This window comes from Carcharhinus amblyrhynchos, unplaced genomic scaffold (genome assembly GCF_965287045.1).
Source record: "Carcharhinus amblyrhynchos unplaced genomic scaffold, sCarAmb.v2.hapA scaffold_43, whole genome shotgun sequence".
NCBI classification, from domain to species: Eukaryota; Metazoa; Chordata; class Chondrichthyes; order Carcharhiniformes; family Carcharhinidae; genus Carcharhinus; species Carcharhinus amblyrhynchos.
Window position 1 is genome coordinate 931,896 of NW_027649784.1, and position 16,297 is coordinate 948,192.

The window sequence follows — 16,297 nt, forward strand, 5'->3', positions numbered from 1 at the left end:
GGGATCAACAGGGGAAACATGTGGGGTTACCGGCGGCGGGGGGGGCGGAGATAAGGTCTGGGTGGGATTGTCGTGCAGGCTCGATGGGTTGCATGAGCTTCTTCTGCAGTGTAGAGATTCAATGATTCTGTGAAGAAGGAAGCCATTCAGCCCATCAATGCCCCTGCTGGCTCCTCGAAATGAGCAAATCCGGGTGCTCTGGTTTCCTTTGGGCGCCGTACTTACGCAAGGATATTTTGGCCTTGGAGGGAGTGCAGAGGAGGTTTACTAGGCTGATGCCGGAGTTGAGGGGGTTGAGCTATGAGGAGAGGCTGAATAAACTAGGCTTGTACTCGTTAGAGTTTAGAAGAATGAGGGGAGATCTCATTGAGACGTATAAGATGATGAATGGGATGGATAGGATAGAGGTGGAGAGACTCTTCCCGCTCAGAAAGGACAGTAGGACTAGGGGGCACAGCCTCAAGATAAAGGGGGGGCGGTTTAGAACGGAGTTGAGGAGGAACTTCTTCACTCAAAGGGTGGTGAATCTCTGGAATTCTCTGCCCGTTGAAGTGGTGGAGGCTGCCTCGCTAAATATTTTTAAGACGCGGGTTGATGGGTTTTTGATAAGAGAGGGGATTAAGGGTTATGGGGAGAGGGCGGGAATGTGGAACTGAGCCACGACAGATCAGCCATGATCTTATTGAATGGCGGGGCAGGCTCGAAGGGCTAGATGGCCTACTCCTGCTCCTATTTCTTATGTTCTTATTATGTTCTCCCACACACCAAAGATCTGTCAGTTAGGTGGATTGGCCATGCTAAATTGCCCTTAGTGTCCTAAGTTGTGTAGGTGAGGTGGATTGACCATGTTAAATTGCCCCTTAGTGTCCAAATGTGGTAGGTTAGGTGGATTGGCCATGCTAAATTGCCTCTTAGTGTCCAAAGGTATGAAGGTTAGGTGGATTGGCCATAATAAATTGCCTCTTAGTGTCCAATTATGTGCGGGTTAGGAGAATTGGCTATGATAAGTTGCAGCTTTGTGTCTAAATATGTGCGGGTGAGGGGGATTGGCCATGCTAAATTGCCCCTTAGTGTCCAAAGATGTGCAGGTTAGATGGATTGGTCATGCTAAATTGCCCCTTAGTGTGCAAAGGTGTGTAGATTAAGTGGATTGGCCATGCCAAATTGCCTCTTAGTGTCCAAATATGTGCAGGTTACGGGAATTGGCCATGCTAAATTGCTGCTTAGTGTCCAAAGGTGTATAGGTTAGGTGGATTGGCCATGATAAGTTGCAGCTTTGTGTCCAAATATGTGCAGGTTAGGGGGATTGGCCATGCTAAATTGCCCCTTAGTATCCAAGAATGTGCAGGTTAGGTGAATTGACTATGCTAAATTGCTCCTTAGTGTCCAAAGATGTGCACATTAGGTGGATTGGCCATGTTAAATTGCTGTTTTGTGTCCAAAGATGTGTAGGTTAGGTGGATTGGCCATGCTAAATTGCCCCTTGGTGTCCAAAGATGTGCGGGTTAGGTGAATTGGCCATGCTAAATTGCTCCTTAGTGTCCAAAGATGCGCAGGTTAGGTGGATTGGCCATGCAAAATTGCCCCTTAGTATCCAAAGATGTACACGTTAGGTGGATTAGCCATGCTAAATTGGCCCTTAGTGTCAGGAGGATTAGCAGGGTAAATATGTGGGGTTATGTGGATAGAGACTGGGTCAGATTGTTGTGCAGGCTCGATGGGTTGAATGGCCTTCTTCTGCCTTGTATGAATTCTATGTTGCCACCAGTAATCATTGAGTTCCAGTTTAAGGTATACCAGACCAGTTCACTCAATCATAGAATCTACGGCATGAAGACAGAGCCTTTGGTCCAAACTGGTCCATGCCGAACTAACTGCCTATCTGAGCTAACCCCATTTGCCTGCATTTGGCACACATCCCCAACATGTTTGGACATGTTTTACTGGTACACACCTCATTTTACTGTGTTTTTCTGTCTAACTCTTTTTTAAATCTTTTTTTTTCCTTTCGTGGGATGTGGATTTTGCTGGCAAGGTCAGCATTTATTGCCTTCAAACTGAGTGGTTCATTCAGCCATTTCAGAGGAGCAGTTAAGAGTCAACCATATTGGCTGTGGCTCTGGAGTCACATATAGGTCAGAGTGGGTAAGGATGGCAGATTTCCTTCCCTAAAGGACATTCGTGAACCAGATGGGTTTTTACAACAATCGATTGTAGCTTCATGGTCACCATTATGGAGACAAGTTTTCAATTCAATAAATCAAATTGCACAGGAGATGGTGAAATTTAAATTCAATAATTTAAAAACAATCCGAGATTAAAAGTCTATTGTTTTTATCTGCTAGTCCGGTGAAAATTCCATTACATCACAAACTTCCCAGTATAAACAAAATGTGGTCAGAATGCATAGAGATAACCTTCAATTAGGTGACTCGGTGGTACAGTGGTTAGCACTGCTGTCTTACAGCACCAGGGGCCCGGGTTCGATTCCCGGTTTGGGTCACTGTCTGTGTGGAGTCTGCACGTTCTCCCTGTGCCTGCATGGGTTTCCTCTCAGTGCTCCAGTTTCCTTCCGCAGTCCAAAGATGTGTGGGTTAGGTTGAATGGCCATGCTAAATTGACCCTACTGTCAGGGGGATTAGCGGGGTAAATATGATGGGAATAGTTCCTGGGTGGGATTGTCGTCGTTGCAGACTCAATGGGCCAAATGGCCTCCTTCTGCACTGTAGGGATTCTATGAATTCTAAAAATATGTAATGAAGAGCATGCTAGGGATTAATTTTCAGTTATATATAAATAAAATGTAGAGTGTACTACAGAGTGGGCATGCAGTGGCATGGTAGTTAGCACTGCTAACTCACAGCGCCATGGACCCGGGTTCCATTCCCAGCTTGGGTCACTGTGCGGAGTCTGCATGTTCTCCATATCTGTGTGGGTCCCCTCCGGGCGCTCTGGTTTCCTCCTACAGTCCGGATGACGTGCTGGTTAGGGCGCATTGGCCGTGCCAAATTCTCCCTCAGTGTTACCCCAACAGGCGTCGGAGTGTGATGACGACGGGATTGTCACAGTAACTTCATTGCAGCCGACTTGTGAGACTAATAAATAAACTTTAAACTTAGGTTTTACATATAAGCAAAATTCCATACATGCAAATGAAACATAGAGAGTGTGGAAATTAATCTTCAATGACACATAAATTAAATTCAATTTTATATATATATATAAATAAAATTCAGAGTGTGCTCGTGTTTAATGTTTAATGATTAATAAATCAAATTCAATTTCTCTAAAAATAAATTCAGAGAGTGTGCCAGAGATTAATGCTCAATTTGATATAAATTAAATTCAGTATATGTATAAATAAATTCAGTGCGTGTGCTAGAGGTTAATTTTCAATAACATATAAATTAAATTGAATATATATACATAAATAAATTGAGTGAGTGTCCTGGAATTAATCTTCAATGATTAATAAATTAAATTCAATCTACACAGCCGGCACGTTAGCACAGTGGTTAGCATTGCTGCTTCACAGCTCCAGGGACTCGGATTCAATTCCCGGCTGTGTGGAGTTTGCACATTCTCCCCGTGTCTGCATGGGTTTCCCCCGGGTGCTCTGGTTTCCTCCCACAGTCTGAAGATGTGCGGGTTAGGTTGATTGGCCATGCGAAAAATTGCCCCTTAGAGTCCTGAGATGCGTAGGTGAGCGGGATTAGGGATATGGGGGTAGGGCCTGAGTGGGATTGTGGTTGGTGCATACTCGATGGGCCAAATGGCCTCTTTCTGCACTGTAGGGATTCTATGACATATATATAAAATAGGAGTGCGTTCGAGATTAATATTCAATGATATATAAATTAAATTCAATCGATATACAAATAAAAGTCAATATATATGTACATAAGTTCAATGTGTATGCTGAACATTAATTAGATATTAATTACATTCTATATATATAAATAAAGTTTTATATGTCTATGAGTAAATTCAAGGAGCATGCTTGAGATTAATTTTCAATGACATACAAATAAAATTTTGCATATATAAGTTCTATATATATACTATATATATATGAATAAATTCAGTGAATGTGCTGGAGGGTAACCTTGAATAATAAATAAATTAAACCCAATAGTAAATTATAGAATCCATATAATCCTACAGTGCAGAAAGAGGGCATTCGGCCCATCTGCTTTTCACCAACCACAATCCTACCCAGGCCCTATCCCTATAACCCCATGCCAGTCTCCTTGACACTACTTTGCATGGCCAATCCATCTAATCTACACATGTACTTAGGGGCAATTTAGCATGGCCAATCCACCTAACCTGCACATCTCTGGACACTAAGGGGCAATTCAGCATGGACAATCCACTCAACCTGCACATCTTTGAACTATGGGAGGAAACTGGAGCACCTGGAGGAAACCCACGCAGACATGGGTGAAAATGTGCAGACTCCGCATAGACAGTGACCCAGTTGAACCCAGGTTCCTGGTGCTGTGAGGCAGCAATGCTAACCACTGTGCTACCGTGCCACCCTGAATTGAGTTAAATTCGATCTATATGTAAATAAATGCAGTGAGTGTGCTGTAAACTAATCTTCAAATATTTATAAATTCAATATATATAAATAAAATTCAATTTATATATGAATAAATTCAATTACTGTGCCGGAGATTAATTTTCAATGATTTATAGATATAAATTAAATTCAATCCCTACAATTAAATTGAGAGATTGTGTTGGAGGTTAATCCTCAATAATATCTAAATTAAATGACATATACATATTAAACACAATCTCTGGAAGTAATTGGAGAGATTGTGCTGGAGATTAATTTTTAATAATATCTAAGTTAAATTATATATATAAATTAAACTCAATCTCTGGAAGTAATTGGAGAGATTGTGTTGGACATTAATTTTCAATAATATCTAAATTAAATTGTAGATTATATATAAATTAAACTCAATCTCTCTAAGTAAATGGAGACATTGAGTTGAACATTAATCTTTAATAGTATCTAAATTAAATTATATATAGATATTAAACTCGATCTCTGGACGTAAATAGAGAGATTGTGTTGGAGATTAATCTTCAATAATACCTAAATTAAATATAAATTAAACTCTGGAAGAAATTGGAGAGATTGTGTAGCAGATTAACCTTCAATAATATCTCAATTAAATTCTAGATTATATATATAAATTAAACCCAATCTGGAAGTAATTGGAGAGATTGTGTTGGAGATTAGTTTTCAATAATATCTCAATTAAATTATACATAAATATTAATATTTAATATGTAAATTAAAAATATATAAATATTAATATTTAATAATATATAAATTAAATTTTATATATGTATTAAACTCAATAGGGAAGTAATTGGAGAGATTGTGTTGGAGATTAATTTTCAATAATATCTCAATTAAATTATATTTAAATATTAATTTCAATCTGTAGAAAAAAATAGAGAGATTGTGTTGGAGATTAATCTTCAATGATATCTAAATTAAATATATATTAAACACAATCTGGAAGTAATTGGAGAGATTGTGTTGGAGATTACCATTCTTGGGCACGCCAGGCCAGCCCGGGAGACAGTTGGGAAGACAACTTGCTGCCTTTGGGCGGGCTGGGCTCGGCGCTCGCTTGGTCGCGCCTGGTGGTGGTCCTCCAGAGCCGGGGCCCCGGTCCTCCAGCTCCGGGGCCCCGGACCGCCTGCGGGCCGTTGCCATGGTGAGGGGCGGGTGGATGAGCGCGGCGCGCGGCTGAGCGCCCCTGTCTCCAAGCAGGCTCGGTGCGCTAATGGAGTCCCGGTGCGAGTACCTGATGTACTTCCCGGCCGGCCCGGTGCCGGATTACCGGCGCTACCGCAGCCTGCCCCGCCGCCAGCAGCTCTACTTGGGCGAGACGGTGCGCTTCGTGCTGGTGGTGCGCTGCCGGGCCCGGGACTCGCCGCCGGCGGAGGGCGAGGCCCAGGCTCAGGCCCAGGTCCGGGCCGGCTGGCCTCAGCTCTCCTCCTCCCTCTCCGCCCTGGCCAGTGTGTGCCCCGGCCTCCAGCAGCCGGCCCAGGCCCCCGAAGAAGAGCTGGAAGGGGAAGCGGGGGGCGAGGAGGTGGTGGAGGTGCTGCTGGGGCCAGGGGAGGCCGGTGCCGCCGGCCCCGAGGGGGAGGACGGAGGGGATCGCCACCTCCCCCGGGGCCCCGGCTTCCTCCTCCCGACCGAGGAGCGGCAGCAGCAACAGCAGCGCCGGAGGAGGCGGGAGCCCGGCGGATTCCGGGAGTGCCGCCCGCTGCTCACACACGGAGGCGGGGCGGCAGCGGGCAAGGAGGGCGGTGGCAGGAGCCAGGTGAGTCTAGGGAGAGGGCGTGGGTGGGGGAGGGTGCCATCCAGCTGGGTGGGTGGGGAAGGGTGCCATCCAGGCTGGGGTGGGGGGGGGGTCCTGTAGGTGCATTATGTGGGGAAGGGTGCCATGTAGCAGGGTGTATTAGATGGGGAAGTGCCAGCCAGCTGAGTGCATTGGGTGGGGAGGGTGCCTTCTGAATATATTGGGCAGGGGTGTGCCATCTGGTAGGGTGGGGAGAGTGCCATCCAGCTAGGTGCCATCTGGGTGCATTGGATGGGGAAGGTGCTATCTTACATTAGGCACGTAGGGTGCTATTTGGGTGGATTGAATGGGGAGGGTGCGATTTAGGATCATGGGGTGCCTTCTGGGCACCTTGGGTGGGGAGGGTGCCCTCTGGGTGCCTTGGGCGGTAAGGAGGTGGCAGCTGGGCTTATTGCATGAGGGGCTTTTGCTATCTTGGTGCGTGGGGTGGGGGACTGTATTTGGATATATTGGGTGGATAGAGAGCTGGATGCTGGAGTCATTGGAGGGAGTGGGCTGTGACAACTGGATGTGTTGGCTAGAGCGTTGTGTGTGCCAGCTGGTTGACGCTGTGCTGAAGGCTCACGGTTGGTGCATGTTGCTTCCAAGCCTGTCATTGGGGTGGCATGTTGGCACAGTGGTTAACACTGCTGCCTGGGATCCAGGTTCAATTCCCAGCTTGGGTCACTTTCTATGTGGAGTTTGCACATTCTCCCTGTGTCTGCATGGGTTTCCTCCCGGTGCTCCGGTTTCCTCGCACAGTTCGAAAGACATGGAGGTTAGGTGCACAGGCCATGCTAAATTGCCCCAAAGCGTCGGGGGATTGGGATGTTAAATACGTGGGGTTATGGGGATAGGGACTGAGTGGGATTGTTGTCGGTGCAGACTCGAAGGGCCAAATGGCCTCTTTCTGTACTGTAGGGACTCTGATGGCGATTATGGTGGGTTGAAAGCAACTGCATGATGCTGGCACAGCTGTATTGACATTACAGGAGCTTGTCTCCTGTTTAAGAACTTTGCGCTTGATGTTACTGAATTCTGACTGGGCTGTTGGCAGGTGGGTGTCTATGAAGGTTATTCACAATTCCGTGATTCAAATGCAGTTTTAAGTTGATGATTTTTGCCTGAATAAATGTATTTGTTGACAAGTATAATATTCAGTGGGGCCTACACCACTCCCTGGTTTACACTCTGTGGTGGTAACCCTTGGGATAGTTCTCTGTGCTCCCTTAGCTTCCTAATTGTTGAAGGTTGTGTTCCTTGTTGATGTAATGTTATCACAAATCAAAGTCTGTTCCCTTATTTTGTTGGCATTGTGCATCTATTTTCAGCTATTATCATTCTGACACCTCACAGTGTAAAATGTGGGGGAGGGCAGGGGGCTGTCATTGTATTTGAGTATTTGCAGTGTCTGCTTTCCTATTCTTTAATCTAATGTGCTGAAGTAAGATGTTCATTAAAATTTGGGGTTTATGTGCCCCCCCCCCCCCATTATCTTTGTCCTTTATCAACTTCTAAGATCTCTATGCTCCCCTGATTCTGGCCTTTTGAGCATCTCTGATACCCATCGCTCTGTACCTCCAGCTACCTGGGCCCTAAGCTGTCTTTGTGTCTCTTTAAGACACACCTTAAAACCTCCCATGCTTTTGGTCACTTGTTCTTGTGAAACAGATGCTCTTGTGCAATCCCTCGGGATAGTTTTACTACCTTATATAATGCTTGGTATTGGAATGGTTAGGATGTGAAGGTTAAGAGTACAGTTGCCTTCAAGTGACCTGCTGTGTATTTAAATCCCTTCTGCACCAGTACCAGTTTGTTTCATGGAATCACTATAGCGCAGCCCATTAAGTCAGTAGCAACTCTCCGACAGAGCATCCCACCCATGCCTTATCCTCGTAGCCCCATGTATTTGCCCCCACTAATCTCCCTCACCTACACTAAGGGACAATTTAACATGGCCACTTGACGAAACCCGCACGTCTTTGGACACTAAGGGGCAATTTAGCATAGTCAATCCCCAACCCGCATATCTTTGGACTGTGGGAGGAAACCGGAGTGCCTGCAGGAAACCCACACAGGCATGGGGAGAACGTGCAAACGTCACACAGACAGTGACCCAAGCCAGGAATTGAACCCAGGTGCCTGGTGCTGCAAAGCAGCCGTGCTAACCACTGTGCCACCATGCAGCCCTCTTGGTTGGTTTGGCTGGTCACATTTATGGCTCTGATTTCAATGCTTGTGGATTCAAACCCATTTTAGACCTGAGGACAAAGAAGGTGCTGACAGTTTGGCTTCCTAATTTTGGAGATGAGCCTTTTGCACAGCACATTAAATCAACGTCTCATCTATCTCTTTGTTCTCTATGAATGGTATGCTTTGTCTGTATAGCACGCAAGAAACAATACTTTTCACCATATCCCAGTACATGTGACTATAATAAATCAAATCAAAAATTTAAATCTACTGAGGTGGGGGAGGGGGCATTACCTGCAGCATCTAAATAAGGGCTGATACGTTTCCAGCACCTTGGCAAATGTTCCTCTGTCGACCAGCATCCTGCACTGATCGCTTGCTTCTTTTTGTTCACTTGTGTTTTGTGATGTGGAGGTGTGTGCACATTTTCCCCGTCTTGTTTATCAACTTAACAGTAATTAATTAGTCATAAAGAGCACAGTGAGAACTAGAGTGACACATTGCACAAATGCTAGGTTCCTTTGCTTACTGCACCATTTAGTCCTTTGCCATCTCATGATACGGCACTGTAGGAAACCATTCTGCCTCTTTTGGTGTAGGTGCTAGCTCTGTGAAGGCGCAGCCCACTGAAGTGGAATGTAACTTGAAACACTTCATGCAGAGGGTGGTTGATGTATGGAACTCTCTTCCGCAAGCAGTAATTAATGCTACATCAATTGTTTAATTGAAAACTGAGATGTTTTTGTTAGGGAGTGTGGAGTACTAGAGTTAGGTTACAGATCGTCCTTCATCTTGTTGACCCATCCCTCTACGTTCCTACCTTCTTGCACTTGCCCATCAATTTTGTTTCACGCCTAGAAGGACTTGTTCACTCTGCAGCCTCTAACTGAGCCAGTTCAGTCTTTCCAGTGCTCTTCTGTGCAGGTTAGGTGGTTTGGCCTTGTTAAATTACCCCTTAATGTTCAAAGATGTGCGGCTTGGGTGAATTGGCCATGCTAACTTGCCCCTTAGTGTCAACAGATGTTTAGGTTAGGGGCATTAGTGGGGTAAATGTTATGGGGTTACGGCTGTGGTGGCATGGGTGAGATGCTCTGGTGGAGAACTCAGTGGGCTGAATGGCCTACTTCTGCACTGTTGGGATTGTACGTGCTCATCCCGCATCCTGGTCATGGGACTTGAAATCCGTCCCGAATTGTATTTGTAAAGACAATATGTTTAAGAACAGGGCTTGTCACAGTCATTACGTTGGCAGCAATACAGCACAGTAAGGTTGCTTGGCGAGTTTACCCTGTTCCTGTTTCTTCAGTTGATTCCCTCTTGCTGTCTCTCTTTTGGGTTCCATCTTTTTGAATATTTTCTCCAGTTTATTAGGAAAGACAAAAGGCTTGTACTCCTTTCAGTAGGAAAGAAGGGCTGAGAGGTGATTTGATATAGGAGGCATGGTCAGCAAATTTGCAGGTGACACCAAAATTGGGGGTGTAGTGAACAGTGAAGGAGGTTGTCTGAGACTACAACGGGATCTTGATCAACTGGGCCAAGGAAAGGCAGATGGAGTTTAATTTAGATAAATACGAGGTGTATTTTGATCAGTCAAACCAGGACAGGACTTACACAGTTAATGATATGGCCTTGGGAAGTGTTGTCGAACAGAGACCTGGTGGGGTGACAGGTACATGGTTCCTTGAAAGTGGCGTCACATTTAAGCAGGGTGGTGAAGCAGGCGTTTGGCACACTTGCCTTCGTCGGTCAGAGCATTGAGCACAGGAATTGGGGCGTTATATTAAGACTGTACAAGACGTTAGTAAGGCCGCATTTGGAGCACTGCGTACAATTCTGGTCGCCCTGCTAGAGGAAGGATGTTATTGTACTGGAAAGGGTGGGGAGGAGTCCAAAAGTAGAGGGCAGAAGTTTAAGGTGAGAGGGGAAACATTTAACAGGGACCCGAGGGACAACTTTTTCACACAGAGGGTTGGGCATGAATGGAATGAGCTGCCAGAGGGGGTGGTGAGGCGGGTACAGATACAGCATTGAAAAAACATTTGGACAGGTTATGTGGGTGGGGAAAGGTTTAGAGGAATGTGGGCTAACTGCAGGCGAATAGGACTAGAAACCTGGTCGTGTGGACTGGTTGGGCCGAAGTGCCTGTTTCCGGAAGATTTCGCCGGCATGAATGTCCAGAAACATCGGCTGTTTGTTTCCACTACTGGGGGCGAGCCCAAAATTAGGGGCCGGAAATATAAGGTAGTCACTAATAAATCCAATCAGGAATTCAGGAGAAACTTTTGTACTCAATGAACCTTCTTATGCTGGTGTCCTTTAGTTCTGATCTTTCCCAGAAGTGGAAACATCATCTTCGCGTCTACCCTAGCCAACCCCTTGGAAATTTTAAAGACATCCATCATCCTTCTCTTTTCTGGAGAAAAGAGCCCCGCCTGGTCAGTCTCTCTGCACAGATATAACCTTTGTCTTTGTCTCACAAGATGGCACCTTACAGTAACAACTCAGTCATGTTACTGTGAAAATCCCCTAGTCACCACACTCTGTTCAGGTAACGCTGAGGGAGAATTTAGCACGGCCAATGCACCCTAATCGGCACGTCTTTCGGACTGTGGGAGGAAAACGGAGCACCTGGAGGAAACCCACACAGACACAAGGAGAACATGCAGACTCATCACAGATAGTGACCCAAGCTGGGAATTAAATCTGGGTCCCTGCAGCTGTGAGGCAGCAATGCTAACCCACCTGAACTAAGCCCACCATGCCACCCTGGTCAGGTCTGAGAAAATGTCTGGGAAGTAGGATTCGGTTGTGCTGGGTGAAGAGCTAACACCAGCAGATTTGGTGGGCTGAAAGGCCTCCTGCACTCTGTTAAAATGCAGCTTCTAAGCATTCATTATTGCTGGGAAAAGAGTGTTTTCGTTGAAGTTGATTGCTTTGCGCTCATCGGGACAAACACAACAGTACCAAATTTCAAACAATCAGATTGATTAGGTTAGGATTGTTTTTGCTGGAGTTCAGATGAATGAGGGGGGAAATCTCATGGAGACTTTTAAAATTCTAACAGGACTAGACAGGGTAGATGCAGGGAGGATGCCCCCAATGGTGGGGGAGCCCAGAACCAAGGGTGACAGTTTGAGGATTATGGAAGACCATTTAGGACAGAGGTAAGGAGGCATTTCTTCACCCAAAGAGTGGTGAGCCTGTGGAATTCATTACCATAGGAAGTAGTTGATGCTAAAGCTGTGAATGTATTCAAGAGGCGGCTGGATATAGCATTTGGGGGTGAATGGGATCAAAGGTTATAGGGAGAAAGCAGGATTAGGCTATTGAGTTGGACGATCAGCCGTGGCCGTAATGAATGGTGGAGCAGACTTGAAGGGCTGAATGCCCACCTTTCATTTGCAGAGAATGGGCCTCTGCACATGTCACTTCTAGCAAATGTGAATCAGCCACGTTACAATTCGACTGACGACCTTATGTCAGTTGTTTAGTGCACTCTGGGTTATTCAGCAAGTGCTGCCCAGCCACATTGGAATCGTATCTGATATTAGACATTTTGGGCTTTGAGCAGGACTTGTACAAAAATGGAGGGAACATGCTGTTTGATTCGATCAGCCGCTCGTTGGAATGTGGGGCCTACATACATGGCATTGGCAATATGCATAGTTAGCACTGCTGCCTCTCAGCGCCTGTGCAGAGTTTGCATGTTACCCCTGTTTCTGTGTGGATTTCCTCTGGGTGCTCCGGTTTCTTCCCACAGTCCGAAGATGCGCAGACAAGGTGGATTGGCCATGCTAAATTTCCTCTTAGTGTCAGGGTAAATACGTGGGTTGCGGGGATATGGCCTGGATCCCTGGAGTGGCGATGTGGAGATGCCAGCCTTGGACTGGGGTAAACAGCAAGAAATCTACAAAACCAAGTTAAAGTCCAACAGGTTTATTTGGTAGTAAGCGCCACTAGCTTTTGAAACGCTGGTCCTTCGTCAGGTGAGTGTGGAGTTCTGATCACAAACCATTTCCCTGGAGTGGCACGGTGGTTAGCACTGCTGCCTCATAGTGCCAGGGACCTGGATTCGATTCCCAGCTTGGGTCACCGCCTGTGCGGAGTCTGCATGGGTTTCTTCTGGGTGCTTCAGTTTCCTGCCACAGTCTGAAAGAATGCTGGTTAGGGTGTATTGGCCATGCTAAATTCTCCCTCACTGTTACCCGAACAGGTGCTGGAGTGTGGGGAGTTTCACAGTAACTTCATTGCAGTTTTAAAGGAAGCTGACTTGTGACACTGAAGTAAATTTAAAATGGGTGGGATTGTTGTTGATGCAGGCTTGATGGGCCAAAGGGCCTCCCTCTGCACTATTGAGGATTTAGGGTAGACCATTTAAGACAGAGGTGAGGAGACATTTCTTCACCCAAAGAGTGGTCAGCCTGTGGAATTCATTACCACAGGAAGTGTTGATGCCAAAACATTGAATGTGTTCAAGAGGCACCTGGATATAGCACTTGGAAGGAATGGGATCAAAGGTTATGGGGAGAAAGCAGGATTATTAGGCTATTGGGTTGGATGATCAACCATGATTGTAATGAATGGTGGAGCAGGCTCGAAGGGCTGAATGGCCACTTCCTGCTCTGATCTTCTATGTTTCTATGAAAAAGTTGGAGGGTTTGACCACATTCCTTTCATTTGCAGAGAATGGGTCGAATGCTGATCTGTATTAGCAAGTGACTATCTGAGCATTGTTGGGCTGAGCTTTGCTAGAGGTCATTGAGGATATGAAGTACATTCAAATTTGTCTGTGTGTCTGTCAGGAAGTAGGAACTTTACAAGAGTGTTTGCCTCAATCTTGAATGAATATATCCATAAGGGCTGTCTTTGTGAGATGAATGCTTGTGAGGCTGAAGGTTAGGAAAGAAGAAATTTTACTGAATTGCTACATTAAAGAGAGCGCAGAATCAATAAACCGTTAATGGAATTATAAATGTTGAGGAATTGAAAATTGGATTTTCTTGCTGAGCTGCTATCTGTTAACGTTCCCAAGGCCTTGTCTCTCAGACCTTCCTTCGCAATTGATTATGTGAATCTCATTTGCCGTTGACAAGGGTATTCTCCAACCTGCTCTCATTAAAAGAAAGGCTTCCATCATGGCATCGGCCGAGGCCACTGAGAGGAATTGAAGTTATGGATGGGAATAGAAACTGGAGCTGTTTTGTCAGAGCTGCGGTGCTCAGCATTTAAACTGCTGCAGGTTCTCTGTGTGTCACTCAGGGTGTTAACTTGAGCTAAACTATTCTTGCCGTTGTGGACATGTCTTTACTTGTGCTGCTGAGAATTTAATTGTGTATTCGGAGCGTCAGCATTCCTGACGCACACCTACGGGGCGAGCAGGAATGGGGAAACTGAGGCCACAAACTGATTAGCCATGATCTTGTTGAACGGTGGATTGTCCGTAGGGGCCAAATCTTGGAATTTGCATGTTTGGAGATCCCCGTAACCCCCCTGATGTCCTGGTTCCTGCAAAGATAGTTTGGCTGTCAGCTGCTTCCTCGTTCTCTCTCTCTCTCTCTCTCTCTCTCTCTCTCTCTCTCTCTCTCTCTCTCTCTCTCTCCTGTTTGTGGAATCTTTTCTTTGGTAGAACAATTAAAAACTAATGTAAGCACATTGAAGGTCAAAGCCAGAAGGGTGGCCCCTTTGGGGGACCCACCTGAAACACAAACAAAACAGAAATGAAGTTTAAAACATCAAACCAAAAGGTGATTAAAAGGATCTATAATACATGCGAGTGCCCATTGGACACGCCTCACAGTGCCAGGGACCCGGATTTGATTCCAGCCTCGGGCGACTGTCTGTGTGGAGTTTGCATGTGCTCCCCATGTATGTGTGGGTTTCCTCCAGTGCTGCAGTTTCCTTCCATAGTCCAAAGGTGTGCAGGTTAGGTGGATTGGCCGTACTAAATTGCCCCTTATGGTCCAATGGCGTTTGCGGACATGGCATGCTCCCTTGCCAGGGATACCTGGCCACGATTGTGCTAGAGAGACAAACAGTCGGGCCGGGCGACTGCCTTGGTCGCCCACTTCCTGTACTTTTGTACGAGCTTGGGCAGGCCCAGGTTCACGAGGTGGTCCATTGTTTTCTTGCCCTCCCCTCTGTACTTGGTGCCTGTAGATCAGAACGGTGAGGCTGAAATGTAAACAAAACATCAATCAAAGGTTTATCAAATAACAAAAAAGCGAGTGCGGTTTGAGACAGTCGACCACTACGTGTCTCAGGGTGGCTGCCAGGTTTTGCAATGGCAACTCCATTTCCAAAGTTGTTCAGGTTGCAAAGTGCTTTGGGTGTGTTGGACTCGGGCAAGGGGCTGTTAAATTGGCTCTGCAGTCTGGCAAACCGTTTCATCATCTGAAGCTGCCTTCCAGTGGCGTCGCCTTAGAGCTGTTGCCTCTTATCCTTGCTGTCCTGCAAATTTGCCTCATGCTTCCGTTTTGCAAGCAGTAGGGTTTTCAGTCTTGACTTCCCTTCACTTTTTTGTGTATCTTCTGATTCTCGTTTGGGGTGTAGTCCTCTATCAGTCAGAAGTTCTTCGAGCATCCGAACAGCCTTACACTGGAGCCATCTGTGACCCAATGGACCAGTGAAGTATGTGCATTGATTGGATGGTCACTTGCGCTGTGAAGCAGCAGTCCTAACCACTGTGCCACCGTGCCAGCCTAACTGTTCCCATCTCGGCGTTTTAGTTAAGATCAAGCCCAAGATTGGGGCGGCATGGTGGCACAGTGGTTAGCACTGCTGCCTCACAGCGCCAGGGACCTGGGTTGGATTCTGGCCTCGGGTGACTGTCTGTGTGGAAATTGCATGTTCTCCTCGTGTCTGCATGGGTTTCTTCTGGGTGCTCCAGCTTCTTCCCCCATTCCAAAAATGTACAGGTTAGGTGGATTGGCCATGCTAAATTACCCCTCAGTGTCCAAAGATGTGAAGGTTAGGTGGATTGGCCATTTAAATTGCCTCTTAGTGTGTCGATTAAGGGATTAGCAAGGTAAATGCTTGGGATTACAGGAATTGAGTGCATGATGTGTCTAGTTAAGATGGTGGTTCAGACCCAATGGGCCGAATGGTCTCTTTCTGTACTGTGGGGGTTCTGTGATCAGGTGCAATGCTTTTTCTTGTCAGCTTGGATCCTGTATGTCTCTCCTTTGGGGACCATGAATTGGATTCGATTCAAATTAGATTTTGGAGTAAGCAAGGGGCTGATTTAAGGGTTTGCCCTGTCCACTCTGCATTGTGGCTTTGTAACTTTAAGAATGGAGTAAAACATCTTTTAAAAGAGACATGTACTGCACAAGAATAGAAAGGAGTTGGGAAATATATACGTATCATGCTTCAGAACTGCTCTGTCGTCTTCTTCCGCTAACTGGCTGTCAGGAGTAACATTGGAAATCACCTCCATCATGTCGTCTTCCTAAGGGCTCTATTTTCCACCAGGTGTGGCTCGTATGTGATAAGTCCTGAGGGTCCCTCTACTTTCAGACTTCTTGTCCCTTTCCGCATGATACCATAACTGCTGACATTTATATAGTGCCTGTTGACATACCCAGCATGGTGCACAGTCGTGGAATTGAACAAAAAATGACATCAAGCCAAAAGAGGAGATGGGTGGATAAGGGGAGGAAGGCCTGGATGGTGTGGATCTGGGGAAGATGATTCCACTAGTCGGAGAGACTAGGATACAAGGGCATGGACTC

General features: G+C 46.1%; 1 protein-coding gene across 1 annotated transcript in view; it reads left to right on the top strand.

The window, feature by feature from the left end:
- The first annotated feature begins 5,717 nt into the window (after nucleotides 1–5,717).
- The window catches only part of trappc14 (trafficking protein particle complex subunit 14), a 78,935-nt gene continuing 68,355 nt past the window's right edge, over nucleotides 5,718–16,297 (top strand). The window contains exon 1 of the mRNA XM_080181811.1: nucleotides 5,718–6,356. Within this exon, the coding sequence (XP_080037937.1) occupies nucleotides 5,814–6,356 (543 nt within the window). The 5' untranslated portion in view covers nucleotides 5,718–5,813. The remainder of the gene's footprint in view (nucleotides 6,357–16,297) is intronic.